We start from the raw sequence: 17211 nt of genomic DNA on the forward strand, positions 1-17211 counted from the left end.
GCGGCTGAGCACGCCGGGCAGCAGCCAAGGCCAGACCCGATTAACGTGGCTGGGTACAGCCGTTATACATTAACTCCCTTGTTTGTCCATATTCCCCGGCAGGAGCCTCCTGCCAGCACATGGGGTCCAAGAGCACGGCCGGTGCACGCCGGCGCAGCCGTGCCGGGGGCTGTACCGGCCCCGTAGCCCTCGTGCCCCCGCAAGCAGGGTGGGCTGGACATGAGGAAGGAATTGTTGGCCCTGAGGGTGGTGAGAGCCTGGCCCAGGTTGGCCAGAGAGGTGGTGGCTGAACCATCCCTGGAGACATCCCAGGCCAGGCCGGACGGGGCTCTGAGCAACCTGAGCTGGTGCAGATGTCCCTGCTCATGGCAGGGGGGGCACTGGGTGCACTTTGAAGGTCCCTTCCAACCCAAACTATTCTGTGATTCTATAAGCACCAGGTTACTCTATAACCATCGATTACAGAACGGCAGCACCTGCAGCATCAGCAGCGCCGGGGCTCTGGCCACCAGCCACGGGAGCCGCAGCAGCACCCATGAGCAACGCAAGAGTTTGGTCAGAAAAAGCACCCGAGTGCCAGTTTATTGGGGAAGGGTGGACAAGGGGCAGCTCAGCCTGGGCAGTGGCTGTCCCGCAGTCCTGTAGTGCCCTTCTGCAGGCTCCTGGTCCCTGTCCCCAGAACCTGGCACTGCCACAGCAGCCAGAGCTCAGCATCACCTGGAGCTGCAGCAGCCAAGGGGCCGGGTGCATGTTTTGGGCATCCTGGAGCTGCTGGCTCCCTGTGGCCCAACACCCTCGGGCCACAGCAGCCCCACGCCACCCGCTCCCATCACCCTGAGCAAAACCTTGGCATGGGCCATGGCTCCAAGGGGAGCTGTGGCTTTGTGCAGTGTTCAGTGCCATAGCCCTGCGTGCACCCACCTACCTTGGGGAGGTGACAGGAGCCCCAGTCCCAGAGCAAGAGAGCAGCCATGGGCACCTTTGGGTGGCCTCATGGATGAAGTCTCCAAAACCCACTCCTAGGGGCTGTTTTTCAGAGGCTTTGAGTCCGCCCTCGACAGCGCTGCGGTGCCAAAACGAGCTGAGCTCCTCCAAAAACCTGACCCTGAGCAGGTCACACCCCAGGGATGGGGAGCGCAGGTCCCGGTGCGGTGGCAGAACCAGCCTGTCCCCACTGCCACCACCGGAGCCTCTCCAAGGACACGGACCCTCCGCAGCGGTGGGGACGGGGACAGCGGTGACCCCGTCCTCGTCACAGCCCGCCGGGCGGTGGGGCCAGGCTGAGGTTGAGGAAGCCCCCGTAGCGGAACGGGGGCAGGTGGGGGGCGCAGGCGGCGGTGGGGGGCAGGCAGGCGAGGGGGTTGGCCCCACACGCTCCGGCGTCCTGCTCGCCGCTGAAGTACACGCTGTCGGGCGAGTCCACCGAGGGATCCTCGTTGAAATAGTTGTAGGGCTTCAGGAAAAAGCCGACGCCGTTCCCCACCGTCACCGTGTTGGGGACGTCTTCGGCGTGGGGGATGTGTAGGAACCCCACAGAGATCCAGGCGACCAGGTCCTGGGTAGAATGGGAACCGGGTACCATGTCAGGCTGAGCGGAACCTTGCAGCCCAGCAGTGCCCAGTTTGGCTGTGGGACTGGTGAATCCTCTGGCCGGGGCAGCACCTGGGGTGCTCAGCTCCCTTCCGCCCCGGGGACCCCAACTCACCTCGTTGGTGATGGTCTCGTTGTCGATGAAGTCGGCGAAGGCCACGGTGGGCGTCCAGGGGTCGTTCTGGTTGTAGATGCTGGTGCTGGTGGGTTCCTCCTCCTTCCGCCGGGTGACGGCCAGTTGGTACCTGGGGACGAGACACGAGATGGGAGCAGCTCCAGCACCTTTGGGTTGGCAGGAGATCGCTCGCTGCTCCGGCACGGCTGGGAAACACAAATGAATCCAGGCACAGATGCTGCTGCTCCCTGCCTGACGCACTCGCTTCAGCCACGGCCATTTTTAGCTCCTCCATCCCTCCCTGAGCACAGAGCCATTAAATTTCACCCTGACACTGAGCCAGTTCTGTGCTTATTCCAGTTTCCAAAAGACATTCTGTCCTCACGTGAAGATGTCAAGACCTGGGGAGGCCAGTGCTTCCCCTGGGAGTTTGCCCTACAGCCCGGTTGCCCTCACAGGGAAAAAAAATACATGTGGTTGCTCTAAATTATTCTTATCTGGGGTCAGATTCTTGCCTGTGAACTACTATGAACAGATGTCATTGAGCAACTTTTCAAGGGATTCTCAGAGCCAAAAAATACACGTTTGCTGTTTAACCCTTCATAGAATCACAGAATCGTTTTGTTTGGAAAAGACTCTCAAGCTCATGGAGTCCAACCGTTCCCCCAGCCCTGGCACTGCCCCATGTCCTGAGAACCTCATGTCCGTCTGTCCAACCCCTGCAGGGATGGTGACTCCAGCACTGCCCTGGGCAGCCTGTTCCAATGCCCCACAGCCCTTTGGGGAAGAAATTGTTCCCCAGATCCAACCTCAACCTCCCCTGGCGCAACTTGAGGCCGTTTCCTCTGCTCCTGGCGCTTGTTCCTGGGGAGCAGAGCCCGACCCCCCCTGGCTCCAAGCTCCTTTCAGGCAGTTCAGAGATCAGAAGGTCTCCCCTCAGCTCCTGTTCTCCAGCTGAACCCCCAGCTCCCTCAGCCGCTCCCGTCACACTCGCGCTCCAGCCCCTCACCAGTTTCATTTCCCTTGAGGCAGCAGCCCCTCCCGAGCTGGGATGCAGGAGCAGCCAGGGATGCCGTGACAGGGTGGGATCAGAGGGAGTGGGGAACACAAACACCCCAGCCCCAGCGCCCACCTGCCCCAACTGATGGACCTCTCCATGGAGCTGCTGACGGGCAGGTGCTCCCCGGCGAAGCTGCTGATCTGGATGCGGTAGCTGCGGGGATGCCCCCACTTGTTGGGCTTGGGGCTGGCAAAGGAGAGGTAGCGGGGCATGGGGGCGTTGAGGGGGAACGCCGCCTCGTCCTCCCTCTCCAGCCGCTCCCTGCGGAGGTACGGCCGCTCAAAGGTGTTTTCCAGGCTCCACGGGTCTTTCGCCAGCTCGTACGCCATGTCCTGAGTCTCCAGGGAGTTCAGCTGTCCTGTGAAGCAGAAGGGAAAAACCCTCTCGAGCTCCGCGCGCCAGGCAGAGCCGCCGTCGTGCACCAAGGTGCCCAGACCTACCGTCAACATCCAGGTCCACCTTGTAGTGGATGTGGTGGAGGTGCATCGTCCCCAGCGTGTGGGGCCCAACCCTGTTGCCGTAGTTGGTGCCTTGGCCGTGGAAGAAGGCAGAGCTGATGTAGCCAGTGGCGTGAACCCGGACCTCCACAGCCCCGCTGCCGTGGAACATGAAGTCCCAGATGTAGTCGTAGTTGATGAGAGTGGAGACGGTGCGGATGACCAGCGTGTTTTTCCGCAGCCCGCCGTAGTACGAGGAATGAGAGTCGGAGAAGTGGCGCCGCAAGGGGAGGGCAGCGTCGTGCTCGAAAATGCAGAGCGAGTTTTGGTTGGTTTTGGGGGTCTCTGACTCCACCAGGTAGTGCCGGTCCACGTAGGTCGCCGTGTAGGGGCAGTCGAGGCCGCGGACGAGCTCATAGGCGAACCTGCCGATGCCAAAGCTGCCGTCGAGGTAGCGGGTGGACATTCCCCCGGGGCAGTTGGAGCCGTACAGGGCTAAGGCTTCCTGCAGACTCAGTTCGTAGACAATCCTCTCCCCACGGTACCTGACGTTGAAAAGGCGCGGGCCGGAGTTGGGGTCCATGCCGAAGGTGATGCTCCAGCCCTGGTAGGTGACGCGGTTGTCCCTGACACTGTAGCGGGGACCCTGAGGCTCGTACTGCAGCAGCCCCGGGGAGCCGGGTGGGCGCCGGGGTCTCATGGAGCCCAGCACCCTGTCCGCCCGGGGCTTCTGCATCCTCACAACCTCCAGCGAGTCAGCCAGGAATGCATCCTCCAGCTCCCTGGTGCTGGCAAAGTACCGGCCGTTGTAGAAGACCTGGCGCAGCCACCAGCGGGAGACGTGGAGGTCCCGGTGCTCCACCAGCACCTCCAGCCCCACTGGCGACAGGTAGTAGCCGGTGCCGGTGACAGCGTGGAAGAGGACAAACCAGGTGGCACGGTCACCGGATTTGAAGCCCCGCGGGGCTGTGGTGAGGATGGTCAGGTCGGTCCCGTCAGACTCGCAGCAGGCGGCGAGGAAGCGCGGTGCCTTCCTCAGCTCCCGCTGGATGAGGACGTTGATGTCCACGTATTCCCTGCCAGTGACAGGTCTGCGGTGGTACGGCACCTTCCCCCCGTACTTCTGCACCGTCACGTCCCGGTGGTACGCCGGCGTCGGCAGCGGCCCCACCACGTACTCGGTGACGTTGGGGTCTGGCTGGTTCCCGAAGTGCAGCACGGCCAGCGCCTCCCGGGGGGGACGAGCCCCCCCGGCGTCCAGGAACCGCAGCACCTCCGCCTTGGCGGGGACCTGCACGGCCACCGAGGCGATGCAGTTGTCGGAGGGTTTGGCACGGGAGGCGTCCACCAGCGGCACCCCGAGGTGTCCCCGCAGGTACCGCACCACTTGCAGCAGCTCTTCGGGCGTCAGGTCGGCAAACACCAGGCTCTGCCCGGCATCGGTGTCCTCCTGCCCCGGCGGCCGGTGCTGGCAGGGGCTGGGGGCTCTTCCCCTGGTCAGCAACACGCAGACGAGAGCAAATATCGTGGCTAGAGCCAGCACGAGGAGGATGAGGACGGTTTTCACATTCATGTCTGCTGAGGCACTGAGAGCTCCCGCAGTCTGGCAGGGAGGGTTTCCAGCTGCAGAATCCTCCCGCTGACACAAGAGGCTGGGTTTGGTTTTTTCCCCTCATTTTTCTCAACAGGGAACAGCCCGGAGGAGCTCGCAGGGGGATTTTCTCAGACGTGTCCGGGATTTGCTGGGAACCATAAAAGGCAACTTTGCTCTGCTTCCCCCAGGGGGCCATAATTTTAAATAAACTTAATGCTTCTGCATCTGTCCTTCCCCTCTTGTCCCGCATGCTGCGCTGCAGCCCTTAGAGAGCACAGACCTAGTCACTTGCGAGAAATAAAAGTGTCTCACTTCATCTCCTTCTCCGAACCCTGCGGACACACAGGGTGGGCAGCAGGGACTGCAGGGACAATGCTCCTCTGTGCAAAGCACTGCTGAGCTCAGCACCCCGGCCCCATCCTGCCACGACCCCGCTGTCACAGCGCCTGTGCAGGGACATCGCGGCATCGCTGGTGGCTGCCAACGACCGCACGTGTGGGAAGGAACCGGTCCTGCAGCTGGGACGGAGGGGACAGCTGCTTGTCACCACCTTGAGCTACGTCCTGGCATTGACAGGGGGGGATTAGGGGGATAGAATCATAGAATCTTTTTGGTTGGAAAAGTCCCTCCAGATCACGGAGTCCACCCGTTCCCCCACCCCTGGCACTGCCCCATGTCCTGAGAACCTCATGTCCGTCTGTCCGACCCCTCCAGGGATGGTGACTCCAGCACTGCCCTGGGCAGCCTGTTCCAATGCCCCACAGCCCTTGGGGGAAGAAATTGTTCCCCAGATCCAACCTCAACCTCCCCTGGTGCAACTTGAGGCCGTTTCCTCGCTGAACCCCCAGCTCCCTCAGCCGCTCCCATCACCCTTGTGCTCCAGCCCCTTCCCCAGCTCCGTTCCCTTCTCTGAACTCACTCCAGCACCTCAAGGGCTTTCTTGACACAAGGGGCCCAAAACTGACCCCAGAATTCGAGGTGCAGCCTCGCCAATGAGGAGGATGATGGGATGAGGGCTCCAGAGCCCATTGAGCATCCAGGCAAAGGGGCAGCGGCACTGGCCGTGCTGCATCACCAGTAGCCCCATGGCTCCCAGGCTTGAGCTGGGAGGAACCCAGCCAGTGCGAAGGGCCGAGCCCAAGCATGTCCCAGCTCTGTCCCCAGCCTCACCCCAAGCACCCACAAAGCTCAGTCCTTCCCCCTCAGTGCACCAGGACCCCCCAACCCATCCCTCCCACCCTCCAGCTGCACCATCCCCGTGCCCACCGGGCTCCCAGAGCATCACTGCTGGGCTGTGGATGCAGGAACAAAGCGCAGCTGCAGCTTCATGTCCCCAGCAGATGCTGCTGTAAGTCATAAGAACAAGACAATCGAGAGAGTGCTGGACCAGAATAATTTTCTTTTTTTTTTAACCTGAGATTGGCACTACACAGCGCTTGCTTCTACAGCAGTGGAACAGGATTTTTTTGGTTTTTTTTCCTCGCTTTCCTCCTGCAACAGACTCAAATTCAGCAATTAACAAAGATAATGTAGACTCCTGGCTGGCATCGTGCCAGGAACATTATGCTTCCATTTTGAAGAGCACTATTTCAAAAGCAATGATAAAAAGTGAAGTCATTGCAAAACTGGAAAATTGAGACAACTTCACTAAAAAAACTGAAAATCTGAGACAGAACAGGCAACCTGGTGTCTCTGACTTTGTCTCCTAGCACCATCCTGTAGCGTTAAAGCCTGCTTATATTTTTGAAACCATCATAGGTGAAGGGGGGGAGGTTTGGCAAACAAGAGGCAGCTTTGGGCAGGCACGCAATGGGGTTGATTTCACACGCTGTGAAGTCCTGCTCGCTGGTGAAAAACACGCCGTCGTGTGAGTATATAGAGGGGTCCAGGTCATAGTAGTTGTAGGGTCTCAGGAGAAAACCAACGGAGTTTCCCACCGTCACAGTGTTGGGAATATCCTCAGAGTGCGGGATGTGAAGGAAACCAGCGGTTATCCAGGCAACCAGGTCCTGGGCAAGAGAAGAGCCACAAAAACTGTGGTTATTGCAGAAACTTGGAGCAGCAGGAGCAACCGAAGTCTGTGCAAGGGCCATGGTTTGAATGTTGGGGTCATGGTGTGAATTTTGGGGTCACGGTGTGAATTTTGGGGTCACGGTGTGAATTTTGGGGTCATGGGCTGTCCCCACTCAGCCTGGGGCTGGTTATTGCAAATCTGGCCCAGGGGACCCCAACTCACCTCGTTGGTGATGGTCTCATTGTCGATGAAGTCGGCGAAGGCCACGGTGGGCGTCCAGGGGTCGTTCTGGTTGTAGATGCTGGTGCTGGTGGGTTCCTCCTCCTTCCGCCGGGTGACGGCCAGCTGGTACCTGGGGAATATGGACAACAGATGGGAGCAGCTCCCTGGGGCAGGGGGAGGTTCAGGCTGGACATGGGGAAAAAAATTTTTGACCCTGAAGGTGGTGAGAGCCTGGCCCAGGTTGGCCAGAGAGGTGGTGGCTGAACCATCCCTGGAGACATCCCAGGCCAGGCTGGACGGGGCTCTGAGCAACCTGAGCTGGTGCAGATGTCCCTGCTCATGGCAGGGGGGGCACTGGGTGCACTTTGAAGGCCCCTTCACCCCAAACTATTCTAAGGTTCTATGATAAAAGCAGCTCCCCAGAGAGTCTGCAGAGCACAATCCTGCTCCTGCGGAGTAACCCAGCCCAGGAGAGCATCTGCCCGGTGCCTCCCCAGCCATGTTCCCCTCCATGCGCTGCCTCCCCAGCTGGCAGGGCTGGGGGTGTCTCTGAGAAACCACCGTCCCCGTCAGAGCAGCCTGACCTGGCCCAGCTGACGGCCCTCTCCATGGAGCTGGCTTCGGGGACGTGGTCCCCTGCAAAGCTGGTGATCTGGATCCTGTAACCACGCTGGTGGCCCCACTTGTTTTTGCTGTTGGCTGCAAAGTAGATGTATCTGGGCATCTTCTCCTGGAGCCGGAAGGCAGCCTGGTCCTCTGTGTCCAGGACTTTCTTGGTGAGTTGTGGTCGCTCTATCTGCTGCTCCAGGCTCCAGGGCGCCCGTGTCATCTCAAACGCCATGTCCTGGGCTACCAGGGAGTTTTTCATCCCTGCAAAGCAAAAGTGAAGTCACTGAGGAGCGTCCCCATGGTCCTTTTTCCCCAGGGATGTCATCACAGCCAGAACTCGCCCTCCTCACCCTCCCCTTCCATGCCACAGGCTCCCAGCACCAGCTCCTTGGAGAAGAGCTGTCACGGACAGAAATCGTCACTGTCAGGAGACTGGTCAGTACTCCTGACCGCACGATGGACCTTCCCTGGCTAGAAGAGACACGAGAAGGGGGCCAGGGACACTCTACCACGGTGTGGAGCTCCTGAATGGCCACCAGCTTCTGCTCCTGCGTGGCCACCAGCTTCCGCCAGGCTGACCCAGCTGCTCCCAGCTCTGCACGAGACAGCAATTTATCACCGAGAGCCGAGGATGGATCTCCAGAGATCATGGTCTAATTCACACCCGTCTGGCGGAGAGAGTTTGAGGCGCAGGCAGGAGGGGTTGAAACCACCACAGCACCAGATGCATTTACCACTCTTGCGATGACATTAATTTAGGAACCGATGTTTCCATTCTGACTTCCAGGCAGGGAATAATTGCCCTTTTCCCTGCAGGTCCCACACCAGCCTCAGATCAGGATACAAGAAACCCGTGCAGGAGATGACCCGTTTTTGCTGTGCTGCAGTTTTGCCTTCCCTGTGCTCGGAAGGTGAGGATGCTGCGGGGCTCCCCCCGAGTCTCCTACCCAGGACAGGGCTCCCCTCCTGTCTGGGGTTTTGCACAACTCTTCCCAAGAGCGTTTTGCAGCAGGCAGGGCTCAGGGGCTGTAAACAGAGCAGGGATGTGAGTGGCACAGCAGTCACAGAAAAGGACCTTGTCACCGGGCGGGAACTGTATTTTAGCACATTTTTGAGCCTTGCTTACAGGAAGCAAACCACTATCAGCCCCATTTTCAACTGGAATCACAGTGGCAGCACCTTTTGGGGCCACACAAACCACAGCATTGCAGGTACGAGAGAGGACGCGTGCTGAAACGGAACGCTTGCAGCTCCATGTACACTGTTTGTTCTCTGGTTCCTCCCTGCGATGCAGGAGACAGCGCACGTCGCTGGAGCTGCGTTTCTCCTCAGGCTGGGACCCGTCTACCGGGGATCTCCTTGGTCATGGGCAGATCTAAAACATTATTTTTCCCTACCTTTTACAGGAGCAGGTGTCAATAACAGACACCTAACGCTGCCAGTCCGCGCCCCCAGCACCACCGGTACCCCTGCACCTTCCCAGTTACTGGAACAGCCTTGCAGGCTGAGCATCCTCGCTCCTCCCAGGGTGGATGCCAGACAGAAGGAGCCGCTACTGGACTCAAATAACCCTCCGCAAGGATCCGCCGCCAAAAACCGTGACTGTGTGCAGGAGCAGCGGAATTCACTCGCTCCCCGCAGCGGCTTCGCAGCCCAAGACTCAGGATCCAACTTACAAGCGTTTCCTCAAAAGAGAAGCAGGGATGGAGCAGCGCAAGCTCAGCACCGGTCCGGCTGAACCACTTTAAGCCAAGATACCAAAAAAGGACTTTCCCAAGTGATAAGAAGCACCAGGACCAGCAGCAGATGCGGCAAGAGCGGGCTGAGCCCTTCAGCGCTGCAGACAGGGCTGTGTCCCCGTCTGCCCGGCCGTGCCTACAGCAACACACCCCGTGCCAACCCGGGGCCTCAAGGAAACACAAACATCTCTCAGCTCCTACCTTTCATACTTTCCCTGGGCTGAATACAGAGCTCGCAGACAATTGACAGGCTATTTTACACATAGAAAAATAATTTTGCAAGGAAAGAAGAGGTGAGGAGAGCGAAAAAGCAGAGTTCTGGTGTCAGATATTAGGGATTCTGCGGACTAGGAGACAATCCCCGCCAAGCTCTGGGCTTTCCCACCATGATGGCAGACACAATAGGAAGACCCAGACCTACCTCCCACGTCCAAATCCACTTTGTAGTTGACGGAATGGGTGTGTATCGTACCCAGCGTGTGCTCCCAAACCCTATTGCCATATCTCAGACCATCCCCGTGGAGAAAGGACGAGCTCGTGTACCCCGTGGCCTGCACCCTGCCTTCCAGGGCCCCGTTCTGGTAGAAGATGAAGTCCCACACGTAGTCGTAGTTGCCCACGGTGGCGATGGAGCGAAGCACCAGCGCGGAGTTGACCAGCCCCCCGTAGTAGAGCGACTGCAAGTTGGAGTAGTGGCGGCGCAAAGGGGAGCCCAGGTTCTGCTCGAAGACGCACAGGGCACTTCTCCTGGTTCGGGACACCTCGGCATGAGCCAGGTAGTGCACGTCCAGGTATGTCGCCGAGTAGGGGCAGTCGACCCCTCGCACCAAGGGAGAGGCGTAGCGCCCGATGCCGAAGCTCCCGTCCATGTACCGGGTGGACATCCCCCCGGGGCAGTTGGAGCCGTACACTGACAGCGCCTCCTGGACACTGATTTCATAGGCGATCCTCTCCCCCTTGTGCCGCACATCAAACAGGCGCAGCCCCGTGTTCACGCTCATCCCGAAGGCAAACCTCCAGGCCTGGAAGACGACGTGGTTGCTCCTGACGCTGTAGCGGGGACCCTGGGGCTCATATTGCAAAGGGAACGGCGCACCCGGAGGCGCTCGGGGCTTCATGGACGAGAAGTCCCCGTCCCGCGGGGCTTTTCTGACCTTCTCCACGCTGACGCGACCTTGCACGTAGGCGCTCTCCAGCTGCACCATGTCCCTGTAGTACTGCCCGTTGTAGAAGACCCTGCTTACCACCCACCGGGAGATGTCCAGGCTGCTGTGGTCCACCAGCACCTCCAGCCCCACCGGGTGCACGAAGAACCCGCTCACATTCTGAAACAAGACGAACCAGGTGAGCCGATCTCCGGACTGAGATCCACGGGGAGCGGCTGTCAGAGCCGCCAGGTTGGTTCCATCGTACTCCATCACTTGACGCATGAAAGACGGAGCTGCGGGGAACACTTGGCTTTTCAAAAACCCGCCCAGCTGCTCGTATTCCACAGCCAGCGCCGGTCTGCGGTGGTACGGCACCTTCCCCCCGTACTTCTGCACCGTCACGTCCCGGTGGTACGCCGGCGTCGGCAGCGGCCCCACCACGTACTCGGTGACGTTGGGGTCTGGCTGGTTCCCGAAGTGCAGCACAGCCAGCGCCTCCCGGGGGGGACGAGCCCCCCCGGCGTCCAGGAACCGCAGCACCTCCGCCTTGGCGGGGACCTGCACGGCCACCGAGGCGATGCAGTTGTCGGAGGGTTTGGCACGGGAGGCGTCCACCAGCGGCACCCCGAGGTGTCCCCGCAGGTACCGCACCACTTGCAGCAGCTCTTCGGGCGTCAGGTCGGCAAACACCAGGCTCTGCCCGGCATCGGTGTCCTCCTGCCCCGGCGGCCGGTGCTGGCAGGGGCTGGGGGCCCTTCCCCTGGTCAGCAACACGCAGACGAGAGCAAACGTCGTGGCTAGAGCCAGCACGAGGAGGATGAGGATGGTTTTCATGTGCATGCCTGCTGCTGGTCCCCAGGCACTCGCAGCAGCTTCCAGAGCAGGGTTTCCAGCTGCTGCCTCTCTCAGTTTGTGCTGCACTGGATGGATTAACACAGAAAGTACAAAAGACTGGGAGAGGCCAGGGGAGGAGAGCTGAAATCCGTGGTGAGCAGAAAGGGCAGATCTCCTCTCCGAGCCGCAGCTTCTCTGTCCTCCTCCACCAGCCGTGCCCTGCAAGAGCTGCTGGACATGCAGGGTCAGTGACTCAGACAGAGTTTCACATAATTCTGTTACTTTTTCAGTCCAGCTGAGCTTCCTGAGGCTGCCTGTGGAAACTCAGCTCCTGTAAGTCAGCCCGAGGTGGCTGGGACCTCTGTGGGGCTCTGACAAGCTGGGAATTGTTGTCACACTCTACAATTTCACCTCTTTGCAACTCACCGAATTTCCTTGTTGATCAGGCTGTTTCCTTGCAAACATTCTCCCTGGCAGCATGATTCCAAGCTTGGAGTTACTTTTGATGTTATTTTTTTTAAAGAAACCCTTTGCTGAAAACACATCCATCTGCGTAGCGGTAGAAAAACTTGGGCAGGCGTGGAGAGATATCGCTCAGGATGAGATTCAGGCCCCATGAGCTGCGGACAACCAGCTCTGAATTTCCACCTCTGAGCAGCCATGAACTAATTAACCCTCCAGAATTGCCCTGAAACAAGATCACGCAGCTTTTGTCTCTGTCTCCCATTCAAAGACAACCTGAGGTGCAGCTTCTGAGAAGTTCCCTCAAGGACGAAACCACCCCCGAGCTGCAGCATCCAAGCAGCAGCTGGTGGCAGTGCCCAATGTCACCGTGTCCGTTGTCACCGTGCCAGGCCACCGCTGAGCAGCCACCTCCTGGGTTCCTACCGGAGGTTGTGACAGCTGCCCACAGCCAGCCCCACCAAACCTCTGCTGGTCTCACCACGCTGGGGAAAAGCTTTGGCACAATGAGGTGGCCAAAGAACAAGACGAGGTGGCCAAAGAACAAGACTCGGTGGCCCATCCTGCCAAGCCGTCGATGTTTCGGGTGGACAGGACACAGCGCTTGAGCTACAAACCCTGCCTGTCCCTGAGCTGGTGCTGGGAAGCACAAGGCATCCAAGAGAACCAGGGCTGGAGATTCAACCCAACATTTCCACTCCTGCTGCCAGCCTCACCTCACCTCACCCGGCCTTGCCTTCCTCCTCCCGTCAGAGTTTCCTGGTGAGAGGCAACACGCACAGACTGAAACACAGGAGGGTCCATCTGAACACGAGGAGAAACTTCTTTCCTTTGCGGTGCCAGAGCCTGGACCAGGCTGCCCAGAGCGGGTGTGGAGTCTCCTTCTCTGAGACATTCAGACCCGCCTGGCCCGACCTGTGTGATCTGCTCTGGTGCCCCTGCGTGAGCAGGGCTGGGCTGGGGATCTACAGGGGTCCCTGCAAGCCAAATCACCCCAGGATTCTGCAAGGCAGCTCCCCCCAGCCTCAGCAATTCCTCTGTAGCCGACCTTGCCCTGGATGTGGTCCTCTGGCCGTGCTCACCTCTCACCACACTGGTAGGCCAGAGGCCACACTGCCATAAAGGACGCTCCATTATCCTCACCACCGCGGGCAGCATCAGCCTTCTTTAGCCCAGGCTGCAGCTGGGCAGGTCAGGGACACGCACGTCTGCTCTGTGCCAGCACCGTCATCGCTGCCTCGCTGGCCATCGTGCCAGCAAAGCCTGCGGAGCCACAGCGGCCGGTTCACATGAGGAGCTGGAGTGAGTTGAGAGAAGGGAACGGAGCTGGTGAGGGGCTGGAGCACAAGTGTGATGGGAGCGGCTGAGGGAGCTGGGGGTTCAGCTGGAGAACAGGAGCTGAGGGGAGACCTTCTGATCTCTGACCTGCCTGAAAGGAGCTTGGAGCCAGGGGGGTCGGGCTCTGCTCCCCAGGAACAAGCGCCAGGACCAGAGGAAACGGCCTCAAGTTGCGCCAGGGGAGGTTGAGGTTGGATCTGGGGAACAATTTCTTCCCCAAAGGGCTGTGGGGCATTGGAACAGGCTGCCCAGGGCAGTGCTGGAGTCACCATCCCTGGAGGGGTTGGACAGACGGACATGAGGTTCTCAGGACACGGGGCAGTGCCAGGGCTGGGGGAACGCTTGGACTCCATGAGCTTGAGAGTCTTTTCCAACCAAAATGATTCTGTGTTTCTATGAAATGCTGATGTGAGTGTTGCGCGTGCAGCCTCAGAGGTTTGTGCAGCGATCTCAGCTCAGCTGTGTAAGTGCACGTTGCAGCAGAACGCTTGTTGAATTCCATTTCCTTCAAGTACAAAAAGAGCAGATCATTCAGTTTTGACTTCGCCTCTTGGTTTTGCAACCCAGGTCCCTAAAGGTCCAGGCACAGGCTGCAATTACAGACAGTCATTTTCTAAGCAGCACGGCAGTAGTTTAAGAGAACTGGACCAACTCCACAGGCCTTGCCACCCCACAAATCACAACTCAACCCTGCAGCTTGCCGGGGAGATGTCCGAAAATAAAAGTGTGGGAACCCTCTTCATGCTGTGCATCTTGGGTGTTTGGGGAAAAAAAAAAAGACAAACCCTAATTTGTAATGACATCGCCACAACAAACCAACCCGCAGCACACGCCCCACGTCTGCAGGATGCAAATGAAACTTTCTGTGTCCTTCCTCTGCCCCGCTACATGTGCCACGGATGCCGTGCCTAGTACCACGCTATTATTTAATACCGTCCCTTTCTGCTGGACTTCTCAGGCTGAGGACTTTTAAAGCCTATTAACAAGCAACACAAGAATCAACCTGCCCTTTCTGGGAGCTCTGCTTCAGAGTAAACAGAACAGCTCCAAATCCATCTCCATCTTGCAGCAGAAATTTCAGGAAATGGGAATTAATGGAGCCTGCAGAGCCAGGAAACCTGTGTCGATACCTTCCCAATGAAAAGCCCTCAGGGATCTTTAAGGGCCACAAACGCCACGGAATTGCTCGTGTATCTCCTCCAAAAGCAGCCTGAAGCTAACCTAGAATTTAAAAAATTACATATCTCACTAAACACTAACTTGTTTATGACCCGTTTGGTGCACATACCTCTTCCCACGACTCAGCTCCCCGCTCCGATTAGCCCATCGCTCCATCCCACACCGACTATGGAGAATTCACATCCTACCAATGTTTATTTTGGCTACCTGGTTGCTTTTAGGTACTGCCCATCAGTCCGTCTTATATTTACTAAGTTGCACACATCTCCCAAACAACACAAGCGAGAGAGTTTGCTGGTTTTCGCTTGCACGGAAAGGTAGATGTGGCGAAAAATAGTCTCTGAAATTTATAGAAACCAAAACCAGAGATGGACAGCTCTTGGCTGACGGAAATTCAGAGTCAGCGACTGCCAGACAGCCGGGGAAAGTGTACGGTACAGAAAACCCCTTGGCAACTCTCCTGACACGGGCAAGGCGTCATCGCAGCCCGAGCCAGACCTCGGCCTTTGGAAAACTCCCACTCCCCTTCTCTCATCTCACGGGGTCAGATTGCATGAAACAGAACAGTGGAAATTACCTGACCCTTCCCCACGGCGGCTGCGTTTCTGACAGCGTCTGTGTCTCTGACAGCGTCTGTGTCTGCACACAACCGCTGTGCTGTTGTTCTCCTCTCAGAGTTTTACGGATCACTGGTATAAGCTGGGATGTCTCAGGAAGGTGCGAATTGAGCCCTGACCGCATGCCGCTGCTTCTCTGGAGAGCAAAGATAAAACCACCGCACCGAGAGGTGAAGATCACAGACAAGAAACCCTCCCCTGCCCATGAACCCGCTCCCTGCCAGGACAACTGCCCTGGATGCTCCGTCCTTCCCCAGGGCTGCTGAAGTTGGGTTTCTGGCTGCGGTGAGGAACCCCGTGTGCTGCACCACACTGAGTCCTGGCACAACGATCCTTCCCCTGAGCTCCAGCTCAGCTGCCTCAGCCCCGAGTTCCCAGCTCGATTCCCACCTTCCCCGGAGCAGCTCGGGCACCAGCAGGACTTTCCCACACCGCAGGGAGCACCATGGGGCTGGCAGGATTTGGGAAGTGTCTGTCAGCAAGCAGCTGCTCCTGCTTCTCAGCGGCTGAAGGTTTCGAGGCTGGACGTGCCGAGCAGGAGCCCTGGTTGGCGGCGGTGGCTCTCGGGGCCGGGCACGGGCCCCATCTAGCGGCACCGTGGCCGGGAAGGGCGGCCAAGGCACCGAGCAGCCCTGGGGCCACCGGAGAGGGCTCTGCAGCCAGGGCCGCAGGAGGAAGCGCAACACGAACAAGGATGATCCCCTGGGGAGAGCAGAGGAGGCTTTGGCTGGGGCCAACTGAGCAGCTGAGAGAGGAACGGACCGTGCAGGCGACAGAGGCACCGGCTGCAGCGTCCAGGCACCGGCACGGGAGCAGCCGCGGACTCTGACAAATGCCATGCACGTCTCCTGCGGTTAAAACCGGGATGGCCCGAGTCCCGTGCGCTGGGCTGGGCTGGGACAGACCACGTTAAACCCCAGAGCGTGAGCCTAACGTGCAAAAGGAACAGAAACAACCTACAGAGCCCTTCACATCACGGTCGAAAAGAGGAATGGGAACGCAGGGAAGTAGCAGCTGATGTGAGAAAGGCAAGACCAGAACTGACGTTAACACTGCACAGCCTAAGAGCTCAGTATCACACACAAGGAGCTGCCTTAAAAGAATTCCAAGTACCTTATTTTAATTTCTTGACATGGTAAAAGTTTACATACTTCCATCTGGCAGAGAGCCAAACGAATTAAAAGGAATTGATACAAAGAAACACAAGGGGATGTGCTGCTCCCAGACAGCAGCGAGAACGCGGTTGGATTGTTACTGAATATTTATTAGCGGGAAGACTAAGAGTTGACTTACTACAAACAACAACAGAAGAGTCTATAGCGAGGGCCAGCAGGCCTTCCACACTCTGGGCAAATCCCTGGGAAACCAGCAAGAGACAACATGGCTCTTAGATGTGGAAGCAGGAGAAAAAAAAACGAAGTAAAAAAAAGAAAAAAGAAGGGGAGAAAGTTCATTCCATTTGTCACTGTTGTTACAACAAGGGTAACACAACTATCGAGGTTACTGCACAATAAACAGGTGTAACAGCGAGACCTGGGAAACAGCGAGGTTCCTGAAAACAGATGATTTCATGTTCCCTGAATACGGGACTTAAGTAGAAATACTATAAATAAGAAAATTTTGGGAGCCTGCAGCTTTATGGACCCACTTGCCAGACACAAAAACTGACGCAACACAACCAGCCATTTCCAAAGGGGTTTGTGATGGACCAGGAAACGTTCCGGGAGCTTAAAAGAGCGACCGGGCACACGCACGAGCGCGGCCTTCGCAGGGGAAAAAGACTCCAAGGTCTGAAATGGTATCGGGGGTATCAGCCATTGTCACCCCCCAGCACCAGCTGTCACAGGGAGGGGGGGGACAGCAGAGCTGGGGGTTACCATGTCTAGAGACATGGTACTCTGGGACTTTAGTATCGACCTCCAGCCTCTCCCTTCCCTCCGCCTGGGGAAAAGCACCTCGTGCTGAAGGGGCACTAGGGCGCATGTGAAGTAACGCTGGGTTCAGCCAAGAAAGTGGCTCTAGTCAAATGGTAAACAGGAGTAGGAGCCGCCTGAGCTCAGCCCAGCCAGGCCAGCAGCCAGGCCTAGTTTCAAGCACTGATTTAGGCAGGACTGACGAGGCAGACAGATGGTGAGGGCTCTGCCAGGTGAGAGGGAGCCGGGAACGCAGAGCGGAGCGCTCGGTGGCACTGGAGCCGGCACAGACGGGGCGGGTTCCCCTTTGCAGCAGCTCAGTGCAGAGCACCGGCGGCTG

The 17211-nt window shown here is 58.2% G+C and overlaps 2 protein-coding genes across 4 annotated transcripts; both read right to left on the reverse strand.

The window, feature by feature from the left end:
- Nucleotides 1–561: 561 nt before the first annotated feature.
- LOC135998020 (amine oxidase [copper-containing] 3-like) lies at nt 562–4810 on the reverse strand. Its single transcript, XM_065651047.1, has 4 exons — nt 3206–4810; nt 2838–3123; nt 1706–1835; nt 562–1555 (listed from the first exon to the last, which is right to left on the reverse strand). The coding sequence occupies exons 1-4, from the start codon at nt 4773–4775 to the stop codon at nt 1253–1255; spliced, it is 2289 nt and encodes a 762-aa protein (XP_065507119.1). The 5' UTR covers nt 4776–4810; the 3' UTR covers nt 562–1252.
- A 1470-nt stretch (nt 4811–6280) lies between these two features.
- LOC135998092 (amine oxidase [copper-containing] 3-like) lies at nt 6281–14998 on the reverse strand. Of its 3 annotated transcripts, none has more exons than XM_065651199.1 (4): nt 14919–14998; nt 7617–7902; nt 7033–7162; nt 6281–6805 (listed from the first exon to the last, which is right to left on the reverse strand). In XM_065651199.1, the coding sequence occupies exons 2-4, from the start codon at nt 7898–7900 to the stop codon at nt 6521–6523; spliced, it is 699 nt and encodes a 232-aa protein (XP_065507271.1). In that variant the 5' UTR covers nt 7901–7902; nt 14919–14998; the 3' UTR covers nt 6281–6520. The 3 variants fall into 3 exon arrangements, with proteins under 3 accessions (XP_065507271.1, XP_065507270.1, XP_065507269.1); XM_065651198.1 differs by lacking the exon at nt 14919–14998 and adding an exon at nt 9802–11368 and having other exon boundaries at nt 7033–7163; nt 7699–7902; XM_065651197.1 differs by lacking the exon at nt 14919–14998 and adding an exon at nt 9802–11368.
- Between the last annotated feature and the right edge of the window lie 2213 nt (nt 14999–17211).

Source organism: Caloenas nicobarica, chromosome 24 (assembly GCF_036013445.1).
Source record: "Caloenas nicobarica isolate bCalNic1 chromosome 24, bCalNic1.hap1, whole genome shotgun sequence".
In the NCBI taxonomy this organism is placed as follows: Eukaryota; Metazoa; Chordata; class Aves; order Columbiformes; family Columbidae; genus Caloenas; species Caloenas nicobarica.